Source organism: Thermobia domestica, chromosome 16 (genome assembly GCF_964235325.1).
Source record: "Thermobia domestica chromosome 16, izTheDome1.hap1.1, whole genome shotgun sequence".
NCBI classification, from domain to species: domain Eukaryota; kingdom Metazoa; phylum Arthropoda; class Insecta; order Zygentoma; family Lepismatidae; genus Thermobia; species Thermobia domestica.
This window is the reverse complement of record NC_137469.1, coordinates 137082797-137109589: the sequence shown is the minus strand read 5'-3', so window position 1 is coordinate 137109589 and position 26793 is coordinate 137082797. Positions and strand designations below refer to the sequence as shown.

Below are 26793 nucleotides of genomic sequence, written 5' to 3'. Positions count from 1 at the left end.
GAGGAAGGGGGTGAATCCGAACAAACATTTTAAGCCAAAAGTTTTGTTAAAATAAAAGTAGTTATACCTCCCCTTAATAGAAAACTACTACGGTAATTTATCTTTTATCTGTTTCTGATTGTCATCAGAAATCAGCGAAAGTACACATACTTTACGTAGTATAGTAATATACTCTATATGCTTGAGAAATTCACTAAGTGACTTTCAAAATGAATACCAAACTTGGTGATCATATTAAATAATCAATTTCCATTGAAACTTAAATGTTCTGAGACACATCTAGGATCGTGCCAAAACTTTCCGCTTGGTTCGGTTGCAAATTCGGTAGTGTTCATTAAACGTACAGATCTAAAATACATTATAATAAACCTAGTAGGTAGCGTAGGTCTTACCTTCCATTCCAGACTATTAATGCAAACTGAACAAAAAACGAAAAGAAAATGAATATAGAAAAAGGACAGAAAGAATTGAATGAGTCCTATTTTACTGCTAAACTTCTATCAGAAAGAGCCTAGATTAAGAGTCAAAATTGTATCATAATGAGAAGTTACAAATGTTTAAAAGGAAAATTGAATGTTGGTTACTTATAGACGTAGCAAATCTAGCATATTTCGCATTTCATACGTGGATAAAACAAATTGAAGATTTATAGGATGAAAGCGAATTTTGTGTGAAATTAATATAAATAAAATCTCTTGAAATAACGCAAAAGAGGGCCATTTCCTAGTCATTTCTGAACATTTGTCTGTTCTGAATATCCACTCTCGATTCCACCTATTGCGGATATAACGTTGTTATTCACAATAATAGAATGAACACGCTAGAGCTGAAACGGGTCATCGCACTAACACGGTGATTCAATTGAGACTTCGTAACCTACCGAAAAAAAGAGACTGTGTATTTCCTTGACATAGAGTGTGTATTTGTGTGTATATGTGTGTGTGTGTGAGAGAGAGAGAGAGAGAGAGAAAGATAGACGAATATAAATATTAAAACTACTCTGTTGAATATTATCATTACTCTGTATGATGAAGACTGCAAAACACTGTTTATTCGGATTTTCGCCTTGTAATTTCTCCAACCAACGTTGGTAGCGAATGTTTTATAAGAAAAAACATGGTACCTGATAGGAATTCGAACCGAGATTTTCCGTTTGGAAGTCTAGGACAGTACAAATGCACCAACGATTACTCTACCCGAAACATTTAACAAAAGGTATAGTGTTTCATTCTAAGAACAATAACATGAAAAGTAGATATTACACACCAATTAAATGTCTCGGATTGTCCTAGTAGCCCCATAGTTATTATTTGCCCTTTCCCAACCGACATTTATAAATCGTCTCTATCATGATACAGGTATTTCCTTCTACATTTTTGCGGATTGCTCATTTAGTATGGGAAGTTACTCTTCGATTCTTCGCAATCACTTTGTAAAAAAAATATTTTTGTCTTGACTAGGATTCGAACCTACACTTTGAACCTATACTACTCGTGAGTCAAAGAAATTACCCCTACTCTACGCTGCCACCTGAAACTATAACTTAAATCTTACTAAGTTCAGTTCTTCCCTTTGGAACTAACTGGCTTCTTTCTGTAAGGTTGTTTTTACCAAAGTGCACGCCGAAATTTGTTCATTCGAGGACCTGGAGAAAAATTAGTACTCACTAATAAACGAAATAACATACAATCCAGGAGAAATTACAGAAATAATAACATACTATGCAGTAATTACGCCATGCAAGTTCAAACCCCATGCCGTAAACGTCGCGAACACCTAGGGACCCACTTTCTGGTAAATGTCGATCGTCACTATAGGGACGTGTCGAAGGATTGCCGCTAGTGTGCCACTGGCAACAGGGTTTCGTCGAGTCGAAAGAGAGATCTAGATTCGGGGTATTGAAGTTACCACAGCGTGAAGAGCAGTTTGGTCCGCGCTCCTTTGATTCGTCGCGGAAAATCGCGAAGGGACCAACACGAACTATCGCCAGTTATGTGCATGCGGGTATTATTATAAACTAGGTGAATATACCCATTATTCAAATGGGGACAGTATTTGGAAGTCAATGCTTTTGGGAGTATCCCCATTTCGTTTCAGCGACCGCGAAAAATATTGATTTGACACTAATATCGGTCACTTTGGGCTCTTTTTACATGTCTCGGTATCCCCCCTCGTTGCCCACCGACCGGCATGCAATGAAAGGTGAACTTGCAAGTCATCGCTAATGGAAGTGTCACCATTGTTCTAAGCGACCGCAAAAATTATGGATTTGACACAATATCGGTCATTTTCGATTACTTTTATACGTCCGGCCCGCAGCGGGGGAATATGGAAGTTAATGCGATCAGAGTTTCACCATTGATTTCAGTGACCGCGAAAACTATAAATTCGACAGTAATATCGGTCGTTTTCTACTACTTTTACATGTCGCGGTAAACATCCCCCTGAGACCCCCTAGTGTGAATTTTAACAAAAGCCTGGACCAAGGTATCCGAGACGAAAATTTGATAACTCGTTCAACTTGTCTGGTCCCGAGATCGGTCCCGGTAAACGCGTGCCTCCCCTGAGACCCCACCTGGTTCGAAATTCAAAAAAGACGCTTCGTCTTGATCTGGGGCCTGGGCCAAGGTACCTGTGACCAAATTTTGGTAACTGTCAGTCCACTTGTCTAGTCCCCAGGACGCACACAAACAAACAAACACACAGAAACAAACTCTTTATTTTATTTATATTAGATTATTTTTTCTGACGAATTGTTCATAAAGTTTGCTCCAGGGTCAAGAGTAAGTCCTGCCTTTACATCATGAAGTGAAAAAATTTGGATGAGTGCCTATAATATTTGAATTTGTATGGCAACTGTCAACGATCATATATAGGAGAACCATGAAATAAAGTAAATAGACGCGCGTCATTTTGTTAAATTACATGGCGAGCAGATTTTATCTGATCCCAAACGGTTATCGTCCAATATACAGAGTTAAAAGAGCACTCTGATTCAAAAGACCTCAACGATTTATCCCTCTACAAGCGACGATTTCTTCATCACCTCGGTGGCCAAGTCGAAAGAGCATTCACCTAGTAATCAGAGTGCTCTTTTAGCTGTGTATATTCGACGATAACCGTCTGGGATCAGATAAAATCTGCACGCCATGTAATTTTACAACAAAATGACGCGCGTCTATTTACTTTATTTCATGGTTCTCCCATATTCACTTCCAAATGATCGGTGACAGTTGCCATATAAATTCAAACAATTACACTCACTCATCCCAAGATTGTTCACTTCATAATGTAGAGGCAGCGGTTACTCTTGACCCCTGGAACTAACTTGAGGAACAATTCGTCAGAAAAAAATAATCTAATATAAATAATATAAAGAGTTTGTTTGTCTGAGTGCGGCCTGGGGACTCGACGAATGGGCTAAGAATTACCAAAATTTGGACAAGGATACCTTGGTCCAGGCTCCAGACTAAGGCGAAGCATTTTTATTAAAATCGAAGCAGGGGGTCTCAAGAACAGCGTACCGAGACCGATCTCGAGACCAGACAAGTTCAAGGAGAGTTACCAAATTATGATCACGGATACCTTGGTCCAGTCCCCAGACCAAGGCGAAGCACTTTTGTTAAAATTCGGACCAGGGGTCTCAAGGGGGCAGGCGTTTACCGGAAAATGTAAAAGTAGTAGAAAATGACCTATATTACTGTCTAATACATAATTTTCGCGGTCGCTGAAATCAATTGTGACACTTCTATTAGCGATGACTTACAAATTGTATGCCGATCGGTGGGCAACGAGAGAGATACTCTGACATGTAAACAGAGCCCAAAATGACCGATATTAGTGTTAAATCCATACTTTCCGCGGTCGTTGAAATGAATGATGATACTCCCACAGGCATTGACTTCCAAATAATGCCCCCATGCAAAGAACGGGCATATTCAGCTAGTTTATAATAAATACACGCATGCACATGACTGGCGATAGTTCGTGTTGTTCCCTTCGCGATTTTCCGCGACGAATCGAAGGAGCGCGGAGAAAAATGAAGTATTCGCTGTTACGCGGTGATAACTTCAATACCCCGACCCTAGATCTCTCAACTTGACGAAACCCTGTCGCCAGTGGCGCACTACCGACAATCCTTCGACACGTCCCTATAGTGACGATCGACATTTACCAGAAAGTGGGTCACTAGGTGTTGACGACGTTTACGGCATGGGATTTGAACTTGCACGGCGTAATTACTGCATACTATATTATTTTTGTAATTTCTCCTGGATTGTATGTTATTTCGTTTATTAGTGAGTACTAATTTGTCTGCAGGTCCTCGAATGAATGAATTTCGGCGTGCACTTTGGTGTAAATAACCTTACAGAAAGAATCCGGTTAGTTCCAAAGGGCAGAACTGAACTTAGTAAGATTTAACTTATAGTTTCAGGTGGCAGCGTAGGGTAGGGGTAACGTCTTTGACTCACGAGTAGTATAGGTTCAAAGCGTAGGTCCGAATCCTAGTGAAGAGAAAGGTCCTTTTTACCATAAAGTGATCATCAAGAATAGAAGAGTGACTTCTGATACTAAACGAGCAATCCGTAAGAATGTGGAAGCAAACACCTCTATCATGATAGAGACGATTTACAAATGTTGCTTGGGAAAGAGCAATATTAACTATGGAGGTTACTAGGACAATTCCAAACACTTAATAGGTCTGTGGTATCCACTTTTCATGTTATTGTTCTTAGGAAGAAACACTATACCTTTTGTTAAATATGTTTGGGTAGAGTAACAGTTGGTTTATTGGTAACGTCGTAGACTTCCAAACGGAACATATCGGTTCCAACTCATATCACGTACCATGTTTTTTTCTTATAAACATTCGCTACTCACGTTGGTTCGAGAAGTTAGAAGGCGAGAATCCGAATAAACAGTATTTTGCAGTCTTCACCATAAGAGTAATGACAAGTAGTTTTCATATTTATATTCCTCTCTCTCTCTCTCTCTCTCTCTCTCTCTCTCTCTCCATCCTTTTTGACGTTTCCTTATCATGTCTTGCATCTATCTCTTCTCTCTCTCTTACACACAAATACACACTCTATGTCAAAGAAATAAGTAAAGTCTCTTTTTCTTCCTGTGGATTATTGAGTCTTAATGCAATTGAGTTGATTTTGAGTTCAACGTCCCGTTCAGCAACGAGGCTATATGAGACTTGGACCTACTAATTAACGTGGAATCAGAACATCATTGAACCCGAATCTCCCATGTCAAAGGTGAGTCTCAATCGAATCACAATGTCAGTGCGATGACCCGTTTCAGCTCAACGTATTCATTCCAGCATTGCGAATTACAACGTTATATCTGCAATAGGTGGAATCGGGAGTAGATATTCGGAACAGACAAATGTTCAGAAATGACTAGGAAATGGCCCGCTTTTGCGTTATTTCAAGAGTGATTTTATTTATATTAATTTTACACAAAAATCGTTTCCATCCTATAAATCTTCAATTTGTTTTACCCACGTATGAAATGCGAAATATGCTAGATTTGCTACGTCTATAAGTAACCAACATCCAATTTTCCTTTTAAACATTTGTAACTTTTCATTATGATATAATTTTGACTTTTAACCTAGGCTCTTTCTGATAGAAAGTTAGCAGTAAAATAGGACTCATTCAATTTTTCTCTGTCCTTTTTCTATATTTTTTTATTTTTTGTTTTTTCTTCAGTTTGCATTAATAGTCTGGATTGGAAAGTAAGACCTACGCTACCTACTAGCTTTATTATAATATATTTCAGATCTGTACGTTTAACGAACACTACCGAATTTGCAAGCGAACCACGCGGAGAGGCAGGGTATGTGTTAAACTTTTGGCATGATCCTAGATGTGTCTCGGAACATTTCAGTTTCAATGGAAATTGAGTACTTAATATGATCACCAAGTTTGGTATTCATTTAAAAGTCACTTAGTGAATTTTTCAAGCATCTTCTACGTATTTATTTGAATAGTTCTGACAAAAATTTAAAAAAGTTATTTCTATATTAATATTGGATTTCTACAAACGGAACTTTATGTTAGGTTCTCCTCTTACTACGTTTAAATCCAATATTTTTATCTGTGCTCTCTTTCGTTTTTCTTCTTCTATCTCCTCTCTCTCTGTCTTACCCGTACCTCTAACAGATATCTATTGGTTTCAATTTTTCATTCAGATATGTTTCTCTCAACATCAACATATGAATCTCGTTTTCGTCTAATTTTTAGTCTTTCACTATATTAACATTAATATATTGAAATTAGAATTATACTCATGTTGTTACTGATTTTAATATGGGAGAGAGGAAAGGAGGAGAGAGAGGGAGGTCTCTCTACCAAACACGATTGTGGGATAAGAAGGTATATATTGGATAGCCTAGCTGCAACGTGTTAGCTGTCCCTTTTCTATGCCGAGTGTTTACGTTCAGTAATCACAATGAATATAGTCAATCAGAAGTGTTTCGTAACGAAGAAATAACAACATGAATTGTTAAATCTCTTTTACAAAACTGTCGAGATCTGAGAGTCAACAAACTTTACACTTTCTGGTACCGATTACCTGGAAACCCATGTAGACAGAATTACCCGGGATATGGGTCTTAAATATTGAAGTGACAATCTCAGCAAAATGCAGACGTCCTTTACTGTGAGAAAAATGGGAGATTTAATTCCTTTTTTCTAGTTCTATTAATCTTGTAGTTCTGAGTCTGTGTCAATATTACTGACAGAAATAAATGAATTACAATTAATTTGTAGAACATTCCACTTTATGATCACAAGAATTTCATCTTCCGGTTTGCTTAGTTGTGAAAAATTATCGAGTATATTGCTATACTACTATGTAAAATATGTGTACTGTTGTCGCTGATTTCTGATAACAATCATAAACAGAGGTAAAAGATAAATTACAGTAATGGTTTTCTATTAAGGTAGAAGTATAACTACTATTATTTTAAGAGAACTTTTGGCTTGAAATGTTTGTTCGGATTCATCCTATTTGCCATCAACGTTGGATACGAAATGCAAGAATATATTTAGATTTTGAATATCGATTCTAGTATATTTCAAGCATCATTTCTTAGATCTAATCCTGTCCGATATATTGATATCGTCGATATCGATATTAACACATATCAACTTTCCATGTCGCAAAAATATCAATATCGATGTATCCATATCCTAAATTTCCGATATCAATCTTGGGGGGTCGAGGCATAGGGGGCCCTAAGACTTGCGATGGGTGAATAAATAACTTAATTTTTACAATAATGTCTTCCAATGACAATTTCTTTATTACCACAAATAGCAATGTAAATAAATCCACTTGTAAATTTGCTGTTTTATGCTGTAATTACTTATTCGCCAAAACTTTTCTCTTCCCGAAATAGAAAGAAAGAAAAAAAATCACCTGTCAAAAGCAAGTTCTTCCAACTTTGACTTAGAATTAATCATAAGAAAGTATTTTTGTTCCTCTCTCTCTCGGAGATTTCCATCCCATTTGGCCTTTGAGACCGCTCATTGACAAAAACTGCACACATGACTGCTATGTGCAGACATGCTCTTGGGCAGAATCAGAGATTGGGAAAGGAAACAAGTTTTCAATAATAATAATAATAATAATAATAATAATAGTAATAATAATAGTAATAATAATAATAATAATAATAGGGTTTACAAGTAGGGTCCCGTCTGTTTATCTTGCATGAGAGGCCTGCAAATCTACTATGCTAATGGTGTCCCTTATTCTGTTTGTCTCCCTTTATCTTTCCTGTACTGTTGAACGTTTATATTAAATCTTTACATTATGTAACCTATTTTCTTATTTCACAGTTTTTTTTAAAAAAAGGAACTGCTTTCCTCTGATATCCATTTCTTACCATTCTACCCTTCGTCTTGTTTGAACTGCTTAAGTAAGATTATTTTGTAACTTTTTTTGTCATCCATTTCTCTCACAGTAATAGACCTTTTTAACAATTTACTTTATTCTCCTTTTTGCAGTTTGCCACACTGATACATTTGTAACAGAATTGAGGATTGATCCAACGCCTTTCGAATTCTCAACCAACACAACTTCCGAGCTTTTTGGGTTGCCTATTATTGCAGGAAAAGGAGAATTGCAGGTGGTAATGCACTTTTGGAATCGTGTATACAAGATGTTAGAGAATTCAAGTACCTTTTTAGATTTGAGTATCATAGTGTAATGTTAGTTGTGGAATCGGTAACACTGCTTTCTTGGTCATAGACAGCAATCTGGTATGCATATATTTTAATCACGCTCGACTCTAGCCATAGGAGCTATATGCACGGTTCTGATTGGTTGGAGTTATCCGTTTCTCTCCAAGTAACATGCATATAACACAAATCAAACGTTGGTTGCTGTACGTCGTCGTAGTCGAGTGTGCTAGCCAGCTGGCTAGTAATGAAAGTCGTGTTTGGCGTTGGTTCAAACCGGGGCCAATGAAAGTTCCTTTTTATTTTTTAAAAATTCTCGCAACACTTTTTTCATTAAAATAAGATGAAAATAATACTCATTTGCCCTTGTACGTAACGCATAAATTGTGCTTTTTCCACCATTTACCTAGAGATTTCCGATAAACCTTATAAAGAATGACGTTATAAACCTACAGGAGAACAAGAAGTGGGGCCTTTGCCGAGCGAGGGATTGTAGGGGATAGTGGGGACTTAGAAAGGAGCGCACACAACTTTATTTCTTCTAAAAATATTTATGTACGTTACGAAACATAGCTGAACAAGCGTCAGCGAGCGAAGGTGATTTGAAGCCACGGAGGGCTCGTTGTATTCCACCTTTGCCCCCATGATAATAGCACATGAGATTACGTCACACTCTTGTGGTGCAACTTCGATGTAAATCTAACCTTACCCACTTCCTTGTGACCCACTTCCTTAAAAACAGTTGGCTAGGGTAGCGCGTGAAAAAAATATGCGTCTGTTATCCCTATCGGTTATACCAACCCGTAAGAAAAATTCCATTCCGTGGGATTTTTTAACATTAATTTCTCCAATACGCATAAAGGGAATTTTTGTATGAATTGTTAGCACATATGAGATTTTCCATACGTTTGCTTCTTTGACACCAACCAAATCCCTCTGGGCGGAAAATAGAAAAATGATTCTTCAATAAACATGAAGCAAGTGATAATTTCAAATTTTGTTACTGTAAAATACATGCTAGTATGGAGGTGATTTATAAATTGACTTGATAATCTCAGAATCAAAAAAAAGCCCCATAAAACTTGTTAATAAATCAGGTAGTTAAAAAATATCAAACGAGAAGCAACCATCCTCCAAAAAGGTCCACACGAAATTATTTGAGAATGAAGTTTGTCTTATCTAGTTTCGTTTACTTAGTGTACTCTCGAAAGTAAACTTATTAGTGATATCTCCTTATTCTGTTAAAGATTTAGATTTCTTTTTATTTTTTATTTTTTTTTGTTAAGACAAAAGGTTGCAATGCTGATTTCAGGAAAAACAATTCATTCAACCAAGAAATACCAGTTGTGGATAGATCTGAAGTGTGAAAGTGGCTTGCTGAGCTAGAAATCTGACTAATTATTGAGAGTGTATTTGAAGATCATGGAGACAGGATGGATTTAGAATCTTAGATTTCTGAGCTTTCGGCATCTAAAGCGATTTAGCCCGTCACGTTTTGAGGGATGACGTCCCTCCGCGAGCACACTATCCGGGGAAAGGGTAGGAAGAAAGGATTGGGGAAGGAAGGAAGCGACCTGGGACCTATACCACCCCGGCATTTACCTGGTGTGAATGAGGAAAACCCAGGAAAACCTCATCAGGGTGGCTGGCCTGAAAGTGTTGTACACTTTTTTGACCGAGTGGCCCCACCGGAAATCGAACCCGGAGCATACCATGGAGATAGTAAGACGTCCCGTTCAGGTGCTGTTTACCCGTTTCGTTATATTCCATCAAAGATTACGTACAAAAGTATGATGGAAATACTAATTTCTAACAACAAAATGTACTTGTTCTCGTCATTTTTAATTCTCTCTCTCTCTCTCTCTCTCTCTCTATATATATATATATATATAATATTAATGACTTATTCATAAACTATTTGATTAAGACAAAAGGTCTGAATTCACTCATATACAATATTGAACAAAATGAATGGCATAGAGTAACTTCACTTCTCATATTTTATGAATTCTCAAAATTTTGTAGGCCGTGGGAATTTCAGAGCAAAATGGTAATTTCTGTTTTCTAGAGATGGGATTTTAAACCGTTTCAGGGTTGTATCACTGATCAAGGTCACGTCGAACATTTCAGTTGTGAAGTCATGGTTGCAGTTACTCAGTTTGGCAGGAAAATGGTAAATTGGACAGAATGGTAAGTTTGGCAGGAAAATGGGCAAATTGGGCAGTAAAATTTGGAAGGAAAATGGCAAGTTTGGGTATAGAATGGTATGTTTGGTGACATGATGGTAAATTTGGGAGTTACACCCAGGTCCTTGGGGAAGATGGGTATTGTTGGAGGAATCGTGAAACCACTTACATCAGCCATGACTTCAATGCTAAAATGCTCCATGTGACTTTGAACGCAGAGGCACCAGACATAGCTTCGAAACCAGGGATGCCAGGCAGTGGTGTCTGTGACCATGAAAGCAGTGTTACTAATACTAACCCTAAAATTACATTGACATTGCTCTTTGTGATACTGAAACCTGGGGGTACAGGAACTTCTCGGACTCCTTGTATTAGAATGTATTTAACTATCAGTGTGTTCAGCAGCGCCGTAACTTTCATTCTTCCCCCCCCCCCCAGAAAAATGTATTTTTTAGCCCCCTAGAAAAAGTTTGTTGGAACCCCACAAAATTCGAAAGTACGCCCCTTCTTTTCATCTTTTTCTTACTCTTTGTGGACCTCCCGGAGTGTGTGGGCCCTTCCGCACGGCAAGGTCTGCGGGATCGTTAGCTACGCCCTTAAGCCCGTTCTATACATGACAAATTAATTAAGGGGACAATATTGACAAATATCAAAGCTATACGAATAAATATTATTTCTAGGGCCCCTAATAATACACATTTTTTACTGAAATGGACCCACGACTCATTTTTGTTTTATTTACCTTTTGTGTATTGTTTTGTTTTTGTAATGTAGTGAACCTGTTTGTTGCTTCATTTATAATTTCATGTTCGTAGCGTATATGGAGTAAGAAAATTTTGTCTTAAAGTGGGCCCACCTCGAATTGTGGGGAGCTTTCTCCGGGGGCCCCCCACAAGTTACGGCCCTGGTGTTCAGAACTAAAGTTATTGTGGCGAGGCAAGCAAAAACAGCGCTTTCACAATTTGACCTCTTCGAAATTAAGAGAAGTCTCTCATTTTGCATTAGTAGGGCTACCGTCTGCCCGCTTCAGTACAGTTCTTCGGTCTACCCCGCTTGATGTAGTGCAGAGGATTCCTAACACACCACTAACAACGGCCAGGCGCTACACTACAAGCGTTCCCACTATTTTATAACGATCTGTGTATAATATGTGAAATTCATTTTGTAAATATTACATTGTTCACCTCATTTTGACCTCTTTCTACTCCTTTGAAACTTCTATAGCGAAATAAACTACTTTCGTTTGTGTATTCGTGTTATGAATATGCAAAGAGCCTATTGACTAGCTAATTACTACGTGATAATGTTACGAGTGAAAAAGGCAGTTAACATGAAGGCACAAAAACCATAGTTAGCATTTCATCTTTTGACACGCCATTTTTAAATGTGACATCTGCATATGCATTTCTCTTGTTTCCAGTGTTTCCTTTGTGATTAGGAATCCAAAAAATGTATTTAAATACCAACCTAATGTATTGCTCTTGGGTATAACTTCAATGTTTTTCGGTGTAACATTTTATATAAATGCAAATAAGTAAGGTTTTAGAGTTACGCAGATTGTGATCCTCTTATTTATGCGTGGTATTTGTTTCCTTACTTGAAACGTTACAGTGTAAAGGTTAGTCATAAATCTTTATTCAACATTCGTACATGTACTTATGCTTTGACTCAAACTAAATAATCAATGATGTGTTGTGAGGTACGCTGAACAAATCACTGTTATTCGTTCATTGCGTGACTAATTGCCAAAGCTGCTTTCCATTCATTCTTCGATTTTCTCATCCATTTATTACGAAATTCGAATCGTTGTTCGTGTCTTGAAACTTGTAATTACTTTTGGGCAGTACTTTCCTTGAGTCATCAGATACAGTTTGTTAACCCATTTGTATTTCCATCTGCAAATTTTGGCATATTTCACGTAGTTATTTGCGTTTCAAACTCATGCCTTCTTCATAACTTAAGGTTATAAATTGTTGTGTTAAGAGCCCATTACACTTTTAGTTTTGCTGTGCAGTCTAACTGTGATAAAGACAAGAAAAAAGAAAAAGAAAAGAAATAAAGTAAGAAAGCTGAACATTCAACTAAAAGGACAAGAGTCATCACAAATAGAGCATACAATTTGCTACTTATCCAAGAATTCTTAGGCGTGCCGTACACTATATGATAGATCCTAGGAAATCTCTTACGATTTTTTCTAGAGTTAAGATCTCGACGTGTATAACATCAGATCGCATGTTCTAAATGATCCTATAAGATTTCTCTTCTTTGGAGCACGCTCTATTTCGGCAAGAAAATCCGTAAAATTTCGCTTTAAGCGACATCAGGTGAGAGAAAGTGAAAACAAATAGAAATAGAACCTTTGCGCTCTAATGACGCGAAATGAGCAAAACAAGTCCATTTTTTTTTTCGAATTGAGTTTTTTATACGTATAGATGTCGCATGGTATTCTCTTTCAAATGGCGATAAAAAAAGCATCAAAAATCGTTGAAACATTGTCCTATGACCTCTGAAAGAATTTTTTAGAGCATAACGTTTGTATGTCTGGGCATACAACTTTAGTTTCCTTATATTTTTGCAAATATGGGACATAGAGATTTTGATGGTACAATTGTGAGGCATGTTTTTTTGATTCGTTGTACATGAGTTATGACAAATTTAGACGATGGCAAGTAAAAAAATTCCGCAGGCCAATATGACGACCATTTCAAAATGGCGGCTGAGCTATACATAAAAGTTTTCGTATCACGATTATTTTTCATCAGATTTAGATGATCTTTTCTTTAAATTGCAAGTCTACATTGGAATAATATTTTTGGTTATTACACTTACCCCATACCGTAGACGTCGGAGGACCACCGATGGGCAACTAGAGATACCTCGCCAAAAATTGGCGGCCCCGCAGCGACGATCCACGGTGGCTCCATTTCCGTTTTGAAAATTACACCACCAGCGGCAGAGACGCGACGAAACGCCAATTAACAACAAAATTACTCCCCAAAAATATGCTAAATCGCCTATATGAGTAATTTATTACATTAAGGAGAGTCTAAAAAAAAAAACATTTTTAAAAAGTAAAAAAATTCGTGCCCCAGATAGGCGCGAAGCACCAACCTTTGGATTACTAGGCGCATACTCTTCCGACTTGGCCGCGGAGGCGCTGGAGAAAACGTCGCTTGTAAAGGCATAAATCGTTGAGGTGTTTCTAATTTAGCTAATCAGAGTGCTTCTGTAACCGTGTATATTCGATGATAACCGTTTGAGATTAGATAAAATCCGTTCCCCATGTAATTTTATAACAAGATGACGCGCGTCTACTAACTTTATTTTATGGTTCTTCCATATTCACTCTCAAATAATCAGCTACAGTTGTCATCTAAATTCATACAATTATACGCACTCATTTAAGGCAGGGGTTATTCGTGACCCTCGTAGCTCACTTTAGGAACAATTAATCAGGAAAAATAATATATAACAATAACCGCATGCACATGACTGGCGATAGTTCGTGTTGGTCCCTTCGCGATTCTCCGCGACGAATCGAAGAAGCGCGGACCAAAATGAAGTCCTCGCTGCTACGCTGTGGTAACTTCAATACTCCGACTCTAGATACCTCTTTCGACTCAACAAAACTCTGCCGCCAGTGGCACACAAGTGAGCCACTAGATGTTGGCGACGTTTACGGCATGGGATATTGCGATATCTGTAGTGACTTTCCAGTTTTAAAAGAAAAACGTTATTTTTTACTCCCAAAAATGGGGACAATAGATGGCGCTATGTAATGTGCTCCAAGTCATTGATGATTTAAAATATAATTATCAACATTTACATTATATTGTTTTTTAAATGCTTAAATTTACATTTACATTATATTGTTTAAATTTAAAGGAATATTAAAGTATTAAACCTACCTTAGTAGGTATAATAATATTTAGGTTAATTCATATTTATAATCTTGTGTATATAAACGCTTCCTATATCATTGTTGCTGTAGCGACTTAAGATTAAAGTTCTTGATTTAGTAACAAGGACTTTAGCAGAAAGTGATTCGTATAGTGGAGTGCATTGTGAGAGAAATTTTCCAATATCAGAAAGTTGTTGAGCCCAAAACTCTGATAATCGTGATACGAAAACTTTTATGTACACTGTAGCTTAGCCGCCATTTTGAAATGGTCGCCATATTGACCTGCGGAATTCTTTTACTTGCCAACGTCTAAATTTGTCATAACTCATGTACAACGAATCAGAAAAACTGCCTCACAATTGTACCATCAAAATATCTATGTCCCATATTTGCAAAAATATAAGGGAACTAAAGTTCTATGTCCGGACATCAAACGTTGTGCTCTAAAAAAAAAAAAAAAAAAAAAAAATCTTTCAGAGGTCATAGGACAATGTTTCATTTATTATTTCTCGTAAATGATAACGATTTTAAACACCAAGAAGACGTTGATCGTTGGGACTTAGAAAGAAGAGAAACTTAAAATCAGAAAATTACGATGGATCAAAAGGCAGTTCCTTTAAAAATTCCGAAGTTATCCACTGACTATAATTTGTGCATAATTTGTCAAACCAGTACCAAGGAAAAAATAATTGAAAATCCATCTCACATGAAAAATTGCTAAACTATATCAGAGAACTCGCTCAGTACTGTGACGAACAGTGTGTGGCTGCAGCTGGAAGGTTCCAAGGAATCTCACATGACACGCTACTTGAGCGAAATGCTTCATGGCATAGGAGTTGCTTCCAAGCCATCACCAACCGCAGTAAACTTTACCGTTTAAGCCAAGGTTTGAAAAAGAGAACCTTTCTTCTCTGTCCGAGCCAATGGAATTAGACACACCCAGCACTTCCAGGTTAACACGTTCTTGGTGTGTTCCATTTAGTAAAAGTGAGTGCTTCTTTTGCAATGGATCCCATACCCGAGAAAATCCTCTCAGAAAACTATCATGTGATCAGTCTCAGAAAAACCTTAGTGATGCAATAAAGAAAAGTGGAAACGAAACACTACAAATAAAAATTAATACAACCGTGATCCAAGAAGATGGGCATACCATAAATGTGCGATATCATCTCCCATGTTGGACTAAGATCGTAAGCTATGTGTTAAGAACAGCATCAGATTCAACTGTGAGACTTAAGGATGCAATCAGTGGGGGCGCGGTGGCTCAGTGGTAGAGCGTTCACCTCTGGTGCTTGGGGTCCCGGGTTCGATCCCAGCCCCCGCCAAGTGAACTTTGTGGTGGACAAACACCGTGCTCGTGGGTTTTCTCGGGGTTCTCCCGTTTCCTCCCACTTTCTTCATTCCACCATTTCACTCATCTCTCATTATCACCGTCTCCTTTAGCCTAACCGGCATAACCGTGGGACGTAAAACTCAAAGATTTCATTTTTAAGGATGCAATCAGTAACTATGAACTCGGAATCGTTTACCACGTTACTGATTCAACCAGAATTAACAACGTTCCTATGAAGATGCTTTTGTCACATGAAGAAACTAAATCTGAAATGACGGTGTATTTAGCACATAAGATGGTAGCATGATGCGATAAGAACAATCTAAAAACTATTGTTGCGCGGAGTAACAAAGTGGCTTATTCACACTGTAATGTAAAGCGCATACGAAGATCATACTTCACGCTGTTGATGCAACAATGCTTCTATTAACATCTACTCATCTTCTACCGATGTTGTAATTCTTGCTCTACGGCGCCACCCTATGCTTTGTCCTGACGCTTCGTGTGTTGTTGGAACTGCTCAGAAGAAATGAAGAATGTATGGTGCTCTAGGATCAGAAAAAGTCAATGCCCTTCCAGGATTCCATGCCTTTACTGGCTGTGGTACAACTGGTGGATTTGCGGGAAAAGGCAAAATCTCTTACTGGAAAACTTTTCAAACGTGCGATTCCATACGTTTCAGTGCTTTTACGGAAATGGGATTTTGAAATGGTTGCCATATTGACCTGCGGATTTTTTTCACTTGGCAACATCTAAATTTGTCATAGCTAATGTATACCAAAACAGAGAAAATATGTCTTACAATTGTACCACTTGCTCCCGGACTATAAATTCTGTCTTATTATGTTATTCTAATTAGCACACTATGTTTTATTAAATAGCTCAGCGAACAAAATATGATTCCAAAATTTGTTTCCGCTTTCAAAAAAAGACAATTCTAAAGAAAGAAGCACTAAATATATACGATTATACTTAAGAATACTTCAATGTAACATTATTCAGCAGAAGGATGAAAGTTTCCCGTGTCTTTTGACAATAATTCTGTTTTAAAACCCAAAAGCTGGAAGTTAATTGTACTTAGAAAGGTGTTTCGCACCAAGCGTCTTAAAATTGAGGGTCATGAAGTGGCTCCGCTGAGATCCGAACGAGACAATTGTGTTTGCATTTGATATGTTATAATTAGACAAATCCCAAAGTTACATGTGCCACCGGGCGGAATATGAGTTACAGCAAATTTTGTAACGTAAAAGCTTAAAAAAAAATAAAAAAAAAACAGGCAAAATAGTATGAACCAGGTCATTTGTTTGGAAACGGTTAGGTAAATGGAGAACTCGGCGAAACGTATACCGTTATTTTCAAGGGTACATTTTTTGGGATAAAAAAAGTTTGCCCCAGGGTCCCCGCAAGGTCCCAGACGGGGTCCAACTCAAAAGTTTCAAATGGTAAGGAGGGTTAAGTAGCACATCGTTTGAAAGCTGTTGTGAATAAAAGAAGACGGGGCAAGTCTCAACTTACTACGACAACCCTGTGCAAAATGGCGGCGGGTCAAATTGTAAACAAAATCTTAATTAAAAAATCTATGACCTTGAATCCAAGATAACCGCTTAAAACCTATGTCGAATTGATAGGCATACCGAACTGCTGAAACTAGGGAAACCAAATTTGGCAAGAACTTTGATCAGTAGGTGACGAAAAATACGAAATATTCAAAAACGCGACATCTTGAGTTCAAAATGCCGCACTATATATCGAAGGCATGTCCAGCTCAAGCCACTGGAGTTGAAGAAGTCTAATGTGGTATTTACGTTTATGGTCAATAGTATATACTACAGAATATCAAAGACGTATCATTTGTAATCCAATATGGCTGCCAGCGTGAAAAATTAGTTGGTATATAAAAATGATATTTCTTGGAATATTGTGACCAAATCAACAACGTTTGACTCAGCTCGATGTACAGAAATGATTTACATGCGATTTGGTACTGCTCGCCAATCTTGTAAATGAACGTTTTCTATATACTTGTTATTGCTTGAAATATTGTGATCAAACCAACGAATGATATACAAATGTAACCATCACGAACACGTTACAATAGCGCCCCCAACCTGACTGGTGCCCATGAACTTCGTATGATAAAATTAGAAAAGTTCCGAAGGTGTTCAACTTTTGTTTAGCAGTATGAATAGAAAGTCAGTTGTGTGTTCATAGCATATTCGTTGTATTCACGTAAATGATATCGAGAGAACAGTGACAAACATGCATTGGGAATAAAACATATACATACGTGTTGTTACGGAATGAAATAATAGTTGAAGTGAATCGAAATTCAATTGTTCTTTAGTTAGTTTTCCTATTGTTTTTAAACACATAATAGATAAAAATAGATATTTAGATTTGCACTGTTATGAATGAGTTCAATAACAAGCTGATATTGAACAGATGAAAAGTAAGTGCAACTTACAAGGCATTCTAACTTAATATAAAATACGTTAACCCTTAAGTGGTAACATCCAAAAAATAAGCTATAAGAGTAACATCCGCCTGAGAGACGGACACGCACAATTCAGACGCTTGAAGTCAAAGTGGTGTAAGTCAGTTTTCAATAAGGTTTAGTTACACCCAGAAAATTGATTCTACGTAACAAAATTAATAAACTGGATAAGAAGCACATCATAGTTCACTTGTAAATGTACCCATGAGTTCAATGCAACATGCTTCTCCGCTGAGAATTTCTAAACATATACCTTATAGAGTTTTATCAACACATATATACACCCCAATAGAATATGCCGTTTGGCAATTAGAAATGAACTTACTGAAAACATTGGACATTGCTGTTGTGGGATTCTTTCTTTTCCTTCGTTGACGAATAGATGAATCATTAAACCCAACACCCGCCGGCAAAACTTCACACATTTTGAGAGACATGGTTGCATGAAAAGCATGAAGTCCAGTGCAGTCAATTGATAAAAGTGACACCAAGGTCTCACGCCCCGACTTGAAAATGGATCACAAAGTCATTAAACAAATAAGCGTTCCAATTTTAGTCTTAATCAGTACTCTTATAACTTGAGAAGGAGTTATGTAACATTCTTCTCATCACTTCCATTGTACACTAATGCAGTTCATAGTTTCATTAGTACGGAATAAATTCCAGATGTCCCCTGGATTTGGAAAATTGTGTAACTAATTCGCGGGTCCTAACCATGACAATTTAATTTTTATCACGTCATTCTTAGGTGTTTTAGTACCCAAATTTGGCTTCTTGCAACTCTATCTGATTGAACTACTGTATTTTTTGCAATAAACACTATCAGTTTCTGTTGTACTTTCGTATTATTCTGATCACTTTTCTGATGATTGCTGTATCCCTTATCAGATATGTTATTGGCATCGTTAAAATCCATTTATGGATTGCTTTCATGAACTTTCCGATAAATGATCTTGTTTAGGAACATACGAGTTATCGGATCCGTAATCATAATTAGTTTCTGATCTATAGCCATCTCTAACTGCTCTATAGCCATTTGTAGTATAGCCCTACTCCTTTGAGGCATACGTTTGCTATTTGACATCTTAAAATATTCAGATTTTCGAAACGAAAGAAAACCAAATATTAATAGTTGTCAGTATAAAGTAATAGCCGTCCCTTAGACGGATAAAATATATTTCCTTTACAGTAATATTCGCTTGCAAGACGGATTGGAATAACTTTAAACACTTCGAAGTTTGCAACAATGAGCTAGACACGCGACCACCTGCTGAAAACAGCACAGTCAACCCACAACTAAAGCATAGGTGAAGTATCAGATCATACCTCGAATATGAGTACCAACTCTGAAGAAGAAAATATCGTACATCCGCCTGGGAGACGGATATTACCGACTAAGGGTTAAATTGTACAAATGAAACAAAGATGATACGATGTACTTAACAACTTAACTTACTGTTCAGCGTTCACCCCAAATTTGGTTTCCATAGCTTTTGCAGTTTGGAGTGCCTATCCTTTCCACATAGGTTTAACCGGTCATCTTGGATTCAAGATGGTCGTGGACCTTCCAATAAAGTTTTCGTTTACATTGTGACCCTCTGTCATTTTGTACAGGGTTATCGTAGAGTCGAGACTTGTTCTATCTTCTTTCATTTAACAACAGCTTTCAAACTATGAGATACTTAACCCAATTCAGCATTTGAAACTTTTAAGTTGGACACTGTGGAGGCCCTGGGACAAGAGGTTTTAACTTAAATCGTCATCATCATCAGGTATTCTGCCTTTATTGGCAGGTCACTTGCCGCAGCTGAGAAGCTTTCATGCTCCACGGTCCTCCGCTAACCTTTTCGTCTTCGCGTATGATCTTTCTGTTTCAATATTATCCATTAATTGTAGTCTCCTTCGCCCCCTCTTTACGGCCACCATACCTTCTAGGACGTCCCTCATGATACAATCTCTTCTTAGGCAATGTCCCAACCAGTTTCTCTTCCTCTTCCTAATAATATCTAAAAGTGTTCTTTTCACACCCACCATTTCTAACACTCTCTCATTCGTTTTCCGCTCTACCCAACTAATTCTTTCCATTCTTCTCCACACCCACATTTCGAAGGCTTCCAGACGATTTTCGTCACCTTTACGTAATGTCCACGTTTCCCCCCGTACAGTACAACACTCCACACGAAGCATTTTATGAGTCTTTTTCTCAACTCTTTATTCAAGGTCCCACAAAACAGACTTAAATCGTTGTACTTCGAAAATAATAGGGTCTACCACACGTCCTTTCCTGTTTTCGCATTTGTTTCACCTTTCCCGACTTATACCATGACCATGGACTTTTCAAATGTTTTTGTTTACATTTTGACCAGCCGCCATTTTGCACAGGGTTGTCGTAGATAGTCGAGACTTGCCCCATATTCTTTCATTTTACAACAGCTTTCAAACGATGTGCTACTTAACCCACCTTACTATTGGACTCCGTCTGGGACCCTGGAGCAAACTTTTTTTTACCCCAAAAGGTGTGTCCTTGAAAATAATGGAATATGCGTTGGCCGAGTTCTCCATTTACCCAACCGTTTCCGAACGAATAACCCGGTTCAAACTATTTTGCCTGGTAATTTTTTGTAGCTTTTACTTTACAAAATATGTTGTAACTCACGATATCCCGCCCGGTGGCACGTATAACTTTGGGATTCGTCTAGTTATAACATATCAAATCCAAACACAACTGTCTCGTTGGGATCTCAGCCGAACAACTTCGTGACCCTCCCTTGTTAGGGACAATGAAATAGTAAACGAACTCGTGGATAAAAATAATAACAGTTCATTTGAATCGGACTCCGAATTCTCAGTACTTCAAGATCAATGATCCAATTTACGTGCTACCATGGGATAAGAAGGGAAGCAATACTGAAATATGGGATCCCGATAGTTCATCTGTAGTGCCATCAGCTGAATCACACAAGGCAGTTGAGAAGTAGGTGCTGTACTGTATAGTGAAATATAAAAGGAAGAAAGCTTGTCCTGATTCATGGTAGAAAAATGTGCAGGTTAACAGGTAAAGAGTACGTTAATAGACATGGGAAATTTATTCCTAAAATATTGTCTAAAGGAGTTGACTTTGATAAGTGTCGATTTAAATATTCGTTGAAAATAAATGAACAAGAACATCACATAACATGAGAGCAATTTTATTTGCTAGGAGATTCCAAAGACAAAAGGATTTTATTTGTGTGTGTCTTAGAATACATCCGTGCACTCATGTGAAAGGCAAGGTCCAACCATTTCATTACACTCTATTTAAGGATGGAAACAATTACAGTTTGTAAAAAGTTTTTTTTTTTTTTTTTTTGTAGTATTTTATAAATTAGCCAAAAACTTTATTTACTGTGCATGTAGTGTATACTGAAGAACAGAACAAAAGTTACAATGAATACCAATGTAAATTGGATGTATTAGTGGTTACATTAAAAAAAATAAAGTAGAATTTATGTGATTCAATTCAAGAAAAGAACTTCAGACAGTACCTCCCGTAAAAGCCATGTTCATGGACGTAGGAATTTCGGAAGACCAACTCATCTTAAAGTCCCTCAACTGTACAACAACCCACTTCCAATATCAGCAGCCAAGAAAGCTAATGTTATGTCTGTTAAATACTGGAGTAATCCGTCAGGAGTATTATCACTTCTTCAACAACTTGCATCATCGTCTCAAGTGGAAGATATGGGGGGCGCGGTGACTCAGTGGTAGAGCGTTCACCTCCGGTGCTTGGGGTCCCTGGTTCGATCCCAGCTCGCGCCATGTGGACCTTGTGGTTGACAAACAACGTGCTCGTGGGTTTTCTTGAGGTTATCCCGTTTCCTCCCACTTTCTTCATTCCACCATTTCACTCATCTCTCATCATCACCGTCTCCTTTAGCCTAACCGGAATAACCGTGGGACGTAAAACTTACAGATTTCAAGAGGAAGATACTTTGCTTTACTTGACAGAAGGTGACAGTGACGAAGAATGTTAAACAATTCATTCAAAATAGTGACTAATACTATTTATATTCATACACACATTATAACCCTCTTTTAGAATTACTTGGTGTCCGTTTAATAGATGATACTATTATGGTTTGAGATTCTTTGAAAGCATTTCTTTCTTATAACATTAACGTTAAGGCTGCCTCGTATCAATTTTTAAACCCTTATATGGGTTCAAGCCAAGAACAAGAACGTACAATGTGTGTGGTACTTTTAGGTTTCGAGCAGTTACCGTTTCGGTTTACGTTTACAGTAGGTTTACCTCAGTCAGTGATGCTAACCCATGGGAAAAATCCCATTTTTAATTTTTCGGAAAGAGATAATGAGAATTTTCGTCGAAATTCCCAGCATATAGGTATTGGGAATTTTCATATATATATAATTCGTGCCAACAAACTTCTCTAGGGGCGGAAAATAGACATAATCAGAAATCAATAGGCATGAAAGTAATGTTGATTGTCAAATTTTAATAAGATTTTATAAAGTCACAAAAGTTCATCTTACTGACAAAATAGTTTGTAGAGTGTATAGAAACAAAGTTACTCAAAAATTAACCGCCCAGGAACGAAAATTGTATTCCGGTGTTTTAAGATAGAAGAAAAGAAAATGAACGAATGGAAGTAAAACATAAAATGAGAGGTCAACAATTTTCAAAATGTTCCAGCAAAATGTATAAAGAACATTTTTTTTTCTAGCATCATCGGGCTTAGTATGAGCAAAGGTGTGATCAAGACACTGTAATTCTGACAACCAAGTATACTTGTTTTCGATTAAGGAAATAGTTATTCCCAAACTTTATGCGTAGAAGACCGATTAGTTTCATCTTTTATTATTACCTTGTAATTAGTATAATATGGAAAATTCAGTATTAAAATGAGACCTTTTGACTCGCGATATGGGATTTTGACTTTTCATGTTAGTATCACTGATCTCAGTTAATTGCGCAGTTTACCGTTGCAAGGACGACCTTGTTGCTCAGTCCAAACAACGACATGAAAATCTGCATAAATTACGCAGTTTGCACAGTTATCATTCAGTTACGATGTCACAGAAGATAAACTGCACATTAAGACTGAAAGCGTATGGGCCCCTTTAAGCTGTTGAAGACCTACACTTTTTCTTCATTTTTTAGCTCCTCGATTTCTATTGGAAATTATTTTTATCTTCTCTTTTAAATGAGCTGCAATTCTAGATTTCCTTAGTTTCTACTTTGACTCTAGTTAAATGTCTCTTGCTTTTTCAAATTGAATTTGCGTTATAAATAAATTTATTTCCCATAAGTAGAAGCTTTGCTTTGTTATAATTAAATATAAACTAATTATTTGCTGAGTAAAACTATATCTTTTCAATAAAATTCAACACGCGTTACAGTTTCGCCAACTAACTCTTTAGCTTCATCAGACACTATATGATACAGGATAACGGTACAATCGTATATACATACAAAGCTATCTTTCTTCTGATTGGCTACTGGCAGCAGCAAATCCCTTTCAATTATACTTATTTGAAAATTTCTATATAGGTCTTGTTGAATTTTAATGAAAATATATAGTTTTGCTCAGCAAATAATTAGTTTATATTTAAATAAATTTAATTTTTCGTAAATTAAATTTCATTATTATTTCGCTAGTAGACCTCATAAGATTGTAATGTTGTTAGGATCACGGTACCTAGGTTCGATTCCCTGTGGGAGCTCTAATAGTTTGGATCGTAAATTAAGCTATAGGTCCACGTCTCATATAGCCTTGCTGCTGAACGGACGCTAAATTCCAAATCAACTAACCAACACTAAAATAAGTACCGATAGTTCATGTCAAAAAGAGAGATAGTGGAACATAATTTTCCATATAAATTAATAGGCTCAAATGTGGCAGGTATTAAATTTGTGAAGCAATAGAATCAAATGGTTATCTTAGATTGGCCTCTAAGAGTGGACTGGCCCGCCGGGTAACGGAGCACATATCCGTGTGCCCTCCTCTTTATAGTCCCTCTCCTTAATTTCTGTTTGATATCAAAAATGAGATTAATAAATTTATGTGAAATATTCAATATATACATTATTTTAGTGGAATAATTCGTGTATCTTGAGAATCTTCGTGAGTGAAAACTTTTTAAAGATTCGTTTGAGGTTGACTAACCTGATGGTGATAGATTGTCTGGCTCAAACCACTTGACGTTTAACGCGTACCCTCTTTTCTTGCAATACCCAATGAAAGTTTGGGAGAGATATTTGAACTCAAAAATGGCTTTGTTAATCGAATGTTTAGGGGGGAAAAAATCGTGTCTAAATAATTAGGGGAGAAAAGCATGATTCTACGTACAGTAGTGGTTCATTATTTTATTGTAAAATTGTTTCATCATATACAAGACAATCTAAACCAGTGTTTATTCTTTCAGCTTCTCAGTTTGAAGCGGTTACTTTGTTCTCCTATCTGTGTTTTACGAAAGAAACGTTTCGCGTTATACTTCTACACGAAGGAAAATGAAATCCGACAACGTAGCTTTTACGCGCCATTGGCTTTCGCCAAACGTCAAGAGGTTTGAACTGGACAAGTAGAGTTTAGCATCCCTTTCAAGAGCGAGATGAGACGTGGACCTACATCTTAATGTGGGATCCAAAGCACATAAGCTCTCGCCAGGCCACGGCTGTCCCATCGCCGAAGACACGTACTAAGAAATTCTAGCTGTTGTAAGATTACAGCTTTATTGGGATCCCGCGACTGCTTTCTATAATGAAACATAAATAGGGCTGCCATACGTCCGTATTTTGTACGGACTGTGTATTTTTGGGTCCTTGTCCGTGTCCGTATCACACAAAGCATGAAATAGGAAAATTTCCGAGTCGGTAGTCACTAAAATCTCGGAAGAAAAGAATTGTGTTTTCATCATAGGGTATATAACTTATATTTCAGTTACTATTAGTAAAGTAGATTGTAAAGTAGATTGTTTTTTTTAATGTCTTATTTTTTCATTCCACGGTTCTTTTGGTTAGATTTAATATACGTAATTTAATAGCATGGTTTTATTATATTTGTATTAATGAAAAAAATATAAAACATGTCAGTTTCCAATAGTGTTTCAAGTATTACAGTACACAATTGTGTGATAACCTAAAAAGGCGATTTTTAGGTAAGAAATTTCAAAATATTTGTTTTGTATTTGGGCACCGTATCTTTGATGGGTTGTCATTTTAAGGTTTGTCCGTATTTTAGATCAAAAAATTGTGGCAACCCTAAACATAAACTAAAACAACTATTATGTCTGATTTTTTTTTTTCAAAATCATCTCTCGTTATGCTTAATACAGTTGTAATGTGAGATGCCTATAGCAAGAGGCATCAATAAATTAACCCCCCCCCCCTGTCTGAGTAGTGTTATAGCGCCTTTCCATTATCTGCCCTACGGCCCTTTTCATGGAGCCAGTCCACTCCTGTTCATTCTTAGAAAAAAATGGTTTCGTAATTATATCTCAACACTAAAAAAAGATCAAGCGGTCTGTGTTTCATAAATTTCCTTTAATAATAACAAGTTACGTAGTAGTGCAAAGCGAAACAACGGATGTTGATATTGTATGGAGGAGTGATCACTTAACGCTGAAGTGCTCCCGCCTTCCTGAATTTTCCTTGATTGATATTAGATTGCACTTTGAGATATTATTTATAAAATTCTACAGAAATCTTGTTAACGGAAGGTGTTTTGTTTTCTTCTCATTTCAGAGCCTCATAAGGATGTAAACAACCAACCAATGGTACTAATTCTCTCCCTGTTAGCTTCGATAATACTCGTTGTCCTGGTGGGCTGTATGTCATATCGCCTACATAGAAAGAGAAAAAGAAATCGAGCTCTTTGTCGTTATTTCGAGGTAAGTAACAGAGTTAATTAACAAAAAACTATAATATCCAGTGGCGTCATTCAAATCATTTACCAACCGGTTCTGTGATCAGTATTTAATAGCTGGTTCTATGATTTGTATTCAACAGCTAGTGCCACCATTAATGTTTAACAACCACTGCTATCACTAGTGAAATTAATTCTTAAGTTTTGCGTCCCGCGAGTACGTCGGCTAAGCTAAAGGAGACGGTCATGATGAGAAATGAAGAAAATGGTAGAATGAAGATGTCAGAGGAAACGGGAAAACTCCAAGAAATCCCACGCACACGATGTTGTCCACCACAAAGTTCACGTGACGCGAGCTGCGATCGAACCAAGGACCGTATGCAACAGAGGTGAATGCTCTACCACCGAACCGCCGCGGCCTACCTTCACTAGTAGTTAATAACTGGTTCTATAACTAGTATTAAACAACCAGTTTTATAAGTAGTATTTAACAGCTGGTTCTATGATTAGTATTTAACAACCGGTTCTGTGATTAGTTATGTTCTCTGATTAGTATTTTTAACAACTGGTTCTATGAAGAGTATTTTAACAACCTGCTTTATGATTATTATTTAACAACCGGTTCTATGATTAGTAGCTAACAATCGGTTTATGATCAGTATAGTAAGTTAACCTAATATTATTACTAGGGTAGAGTGGGGACAACCGGGACAATTTTCCGTTCAGATTTTTTAAACCTACAATTTTGCTTCAATTGAGAAACCAAAAGTGGCATATTAAAGATGGATCGTTTTGGAAGACTCTACAATTTTTGGAGGTCAA

The 26793-nt window shown here is 37.1% G+C and overlaps 1 protein-coding gene across 1 annotated transcript in view; it reads left to right on the top strand.

Moving 5' to 3' along the window:
* LOC145673452 (tyrosine-protein kinase receptor torso-like) overlaps positions 1-26793 on the top strand; it is a 292790-nt gene that overhangs the window by 159708 nt on the left and 106289 nt on the right. The window contains exon 8 of the mRNA XM_081743164.1: positions 25851-25996. Coding sequence (XP_081599290.1) covers positions 25851-25996 — 146 coding nt within the window. The remainder of the gene's footprint in view (positions 1-25850; positions 25997-26793) is intronic.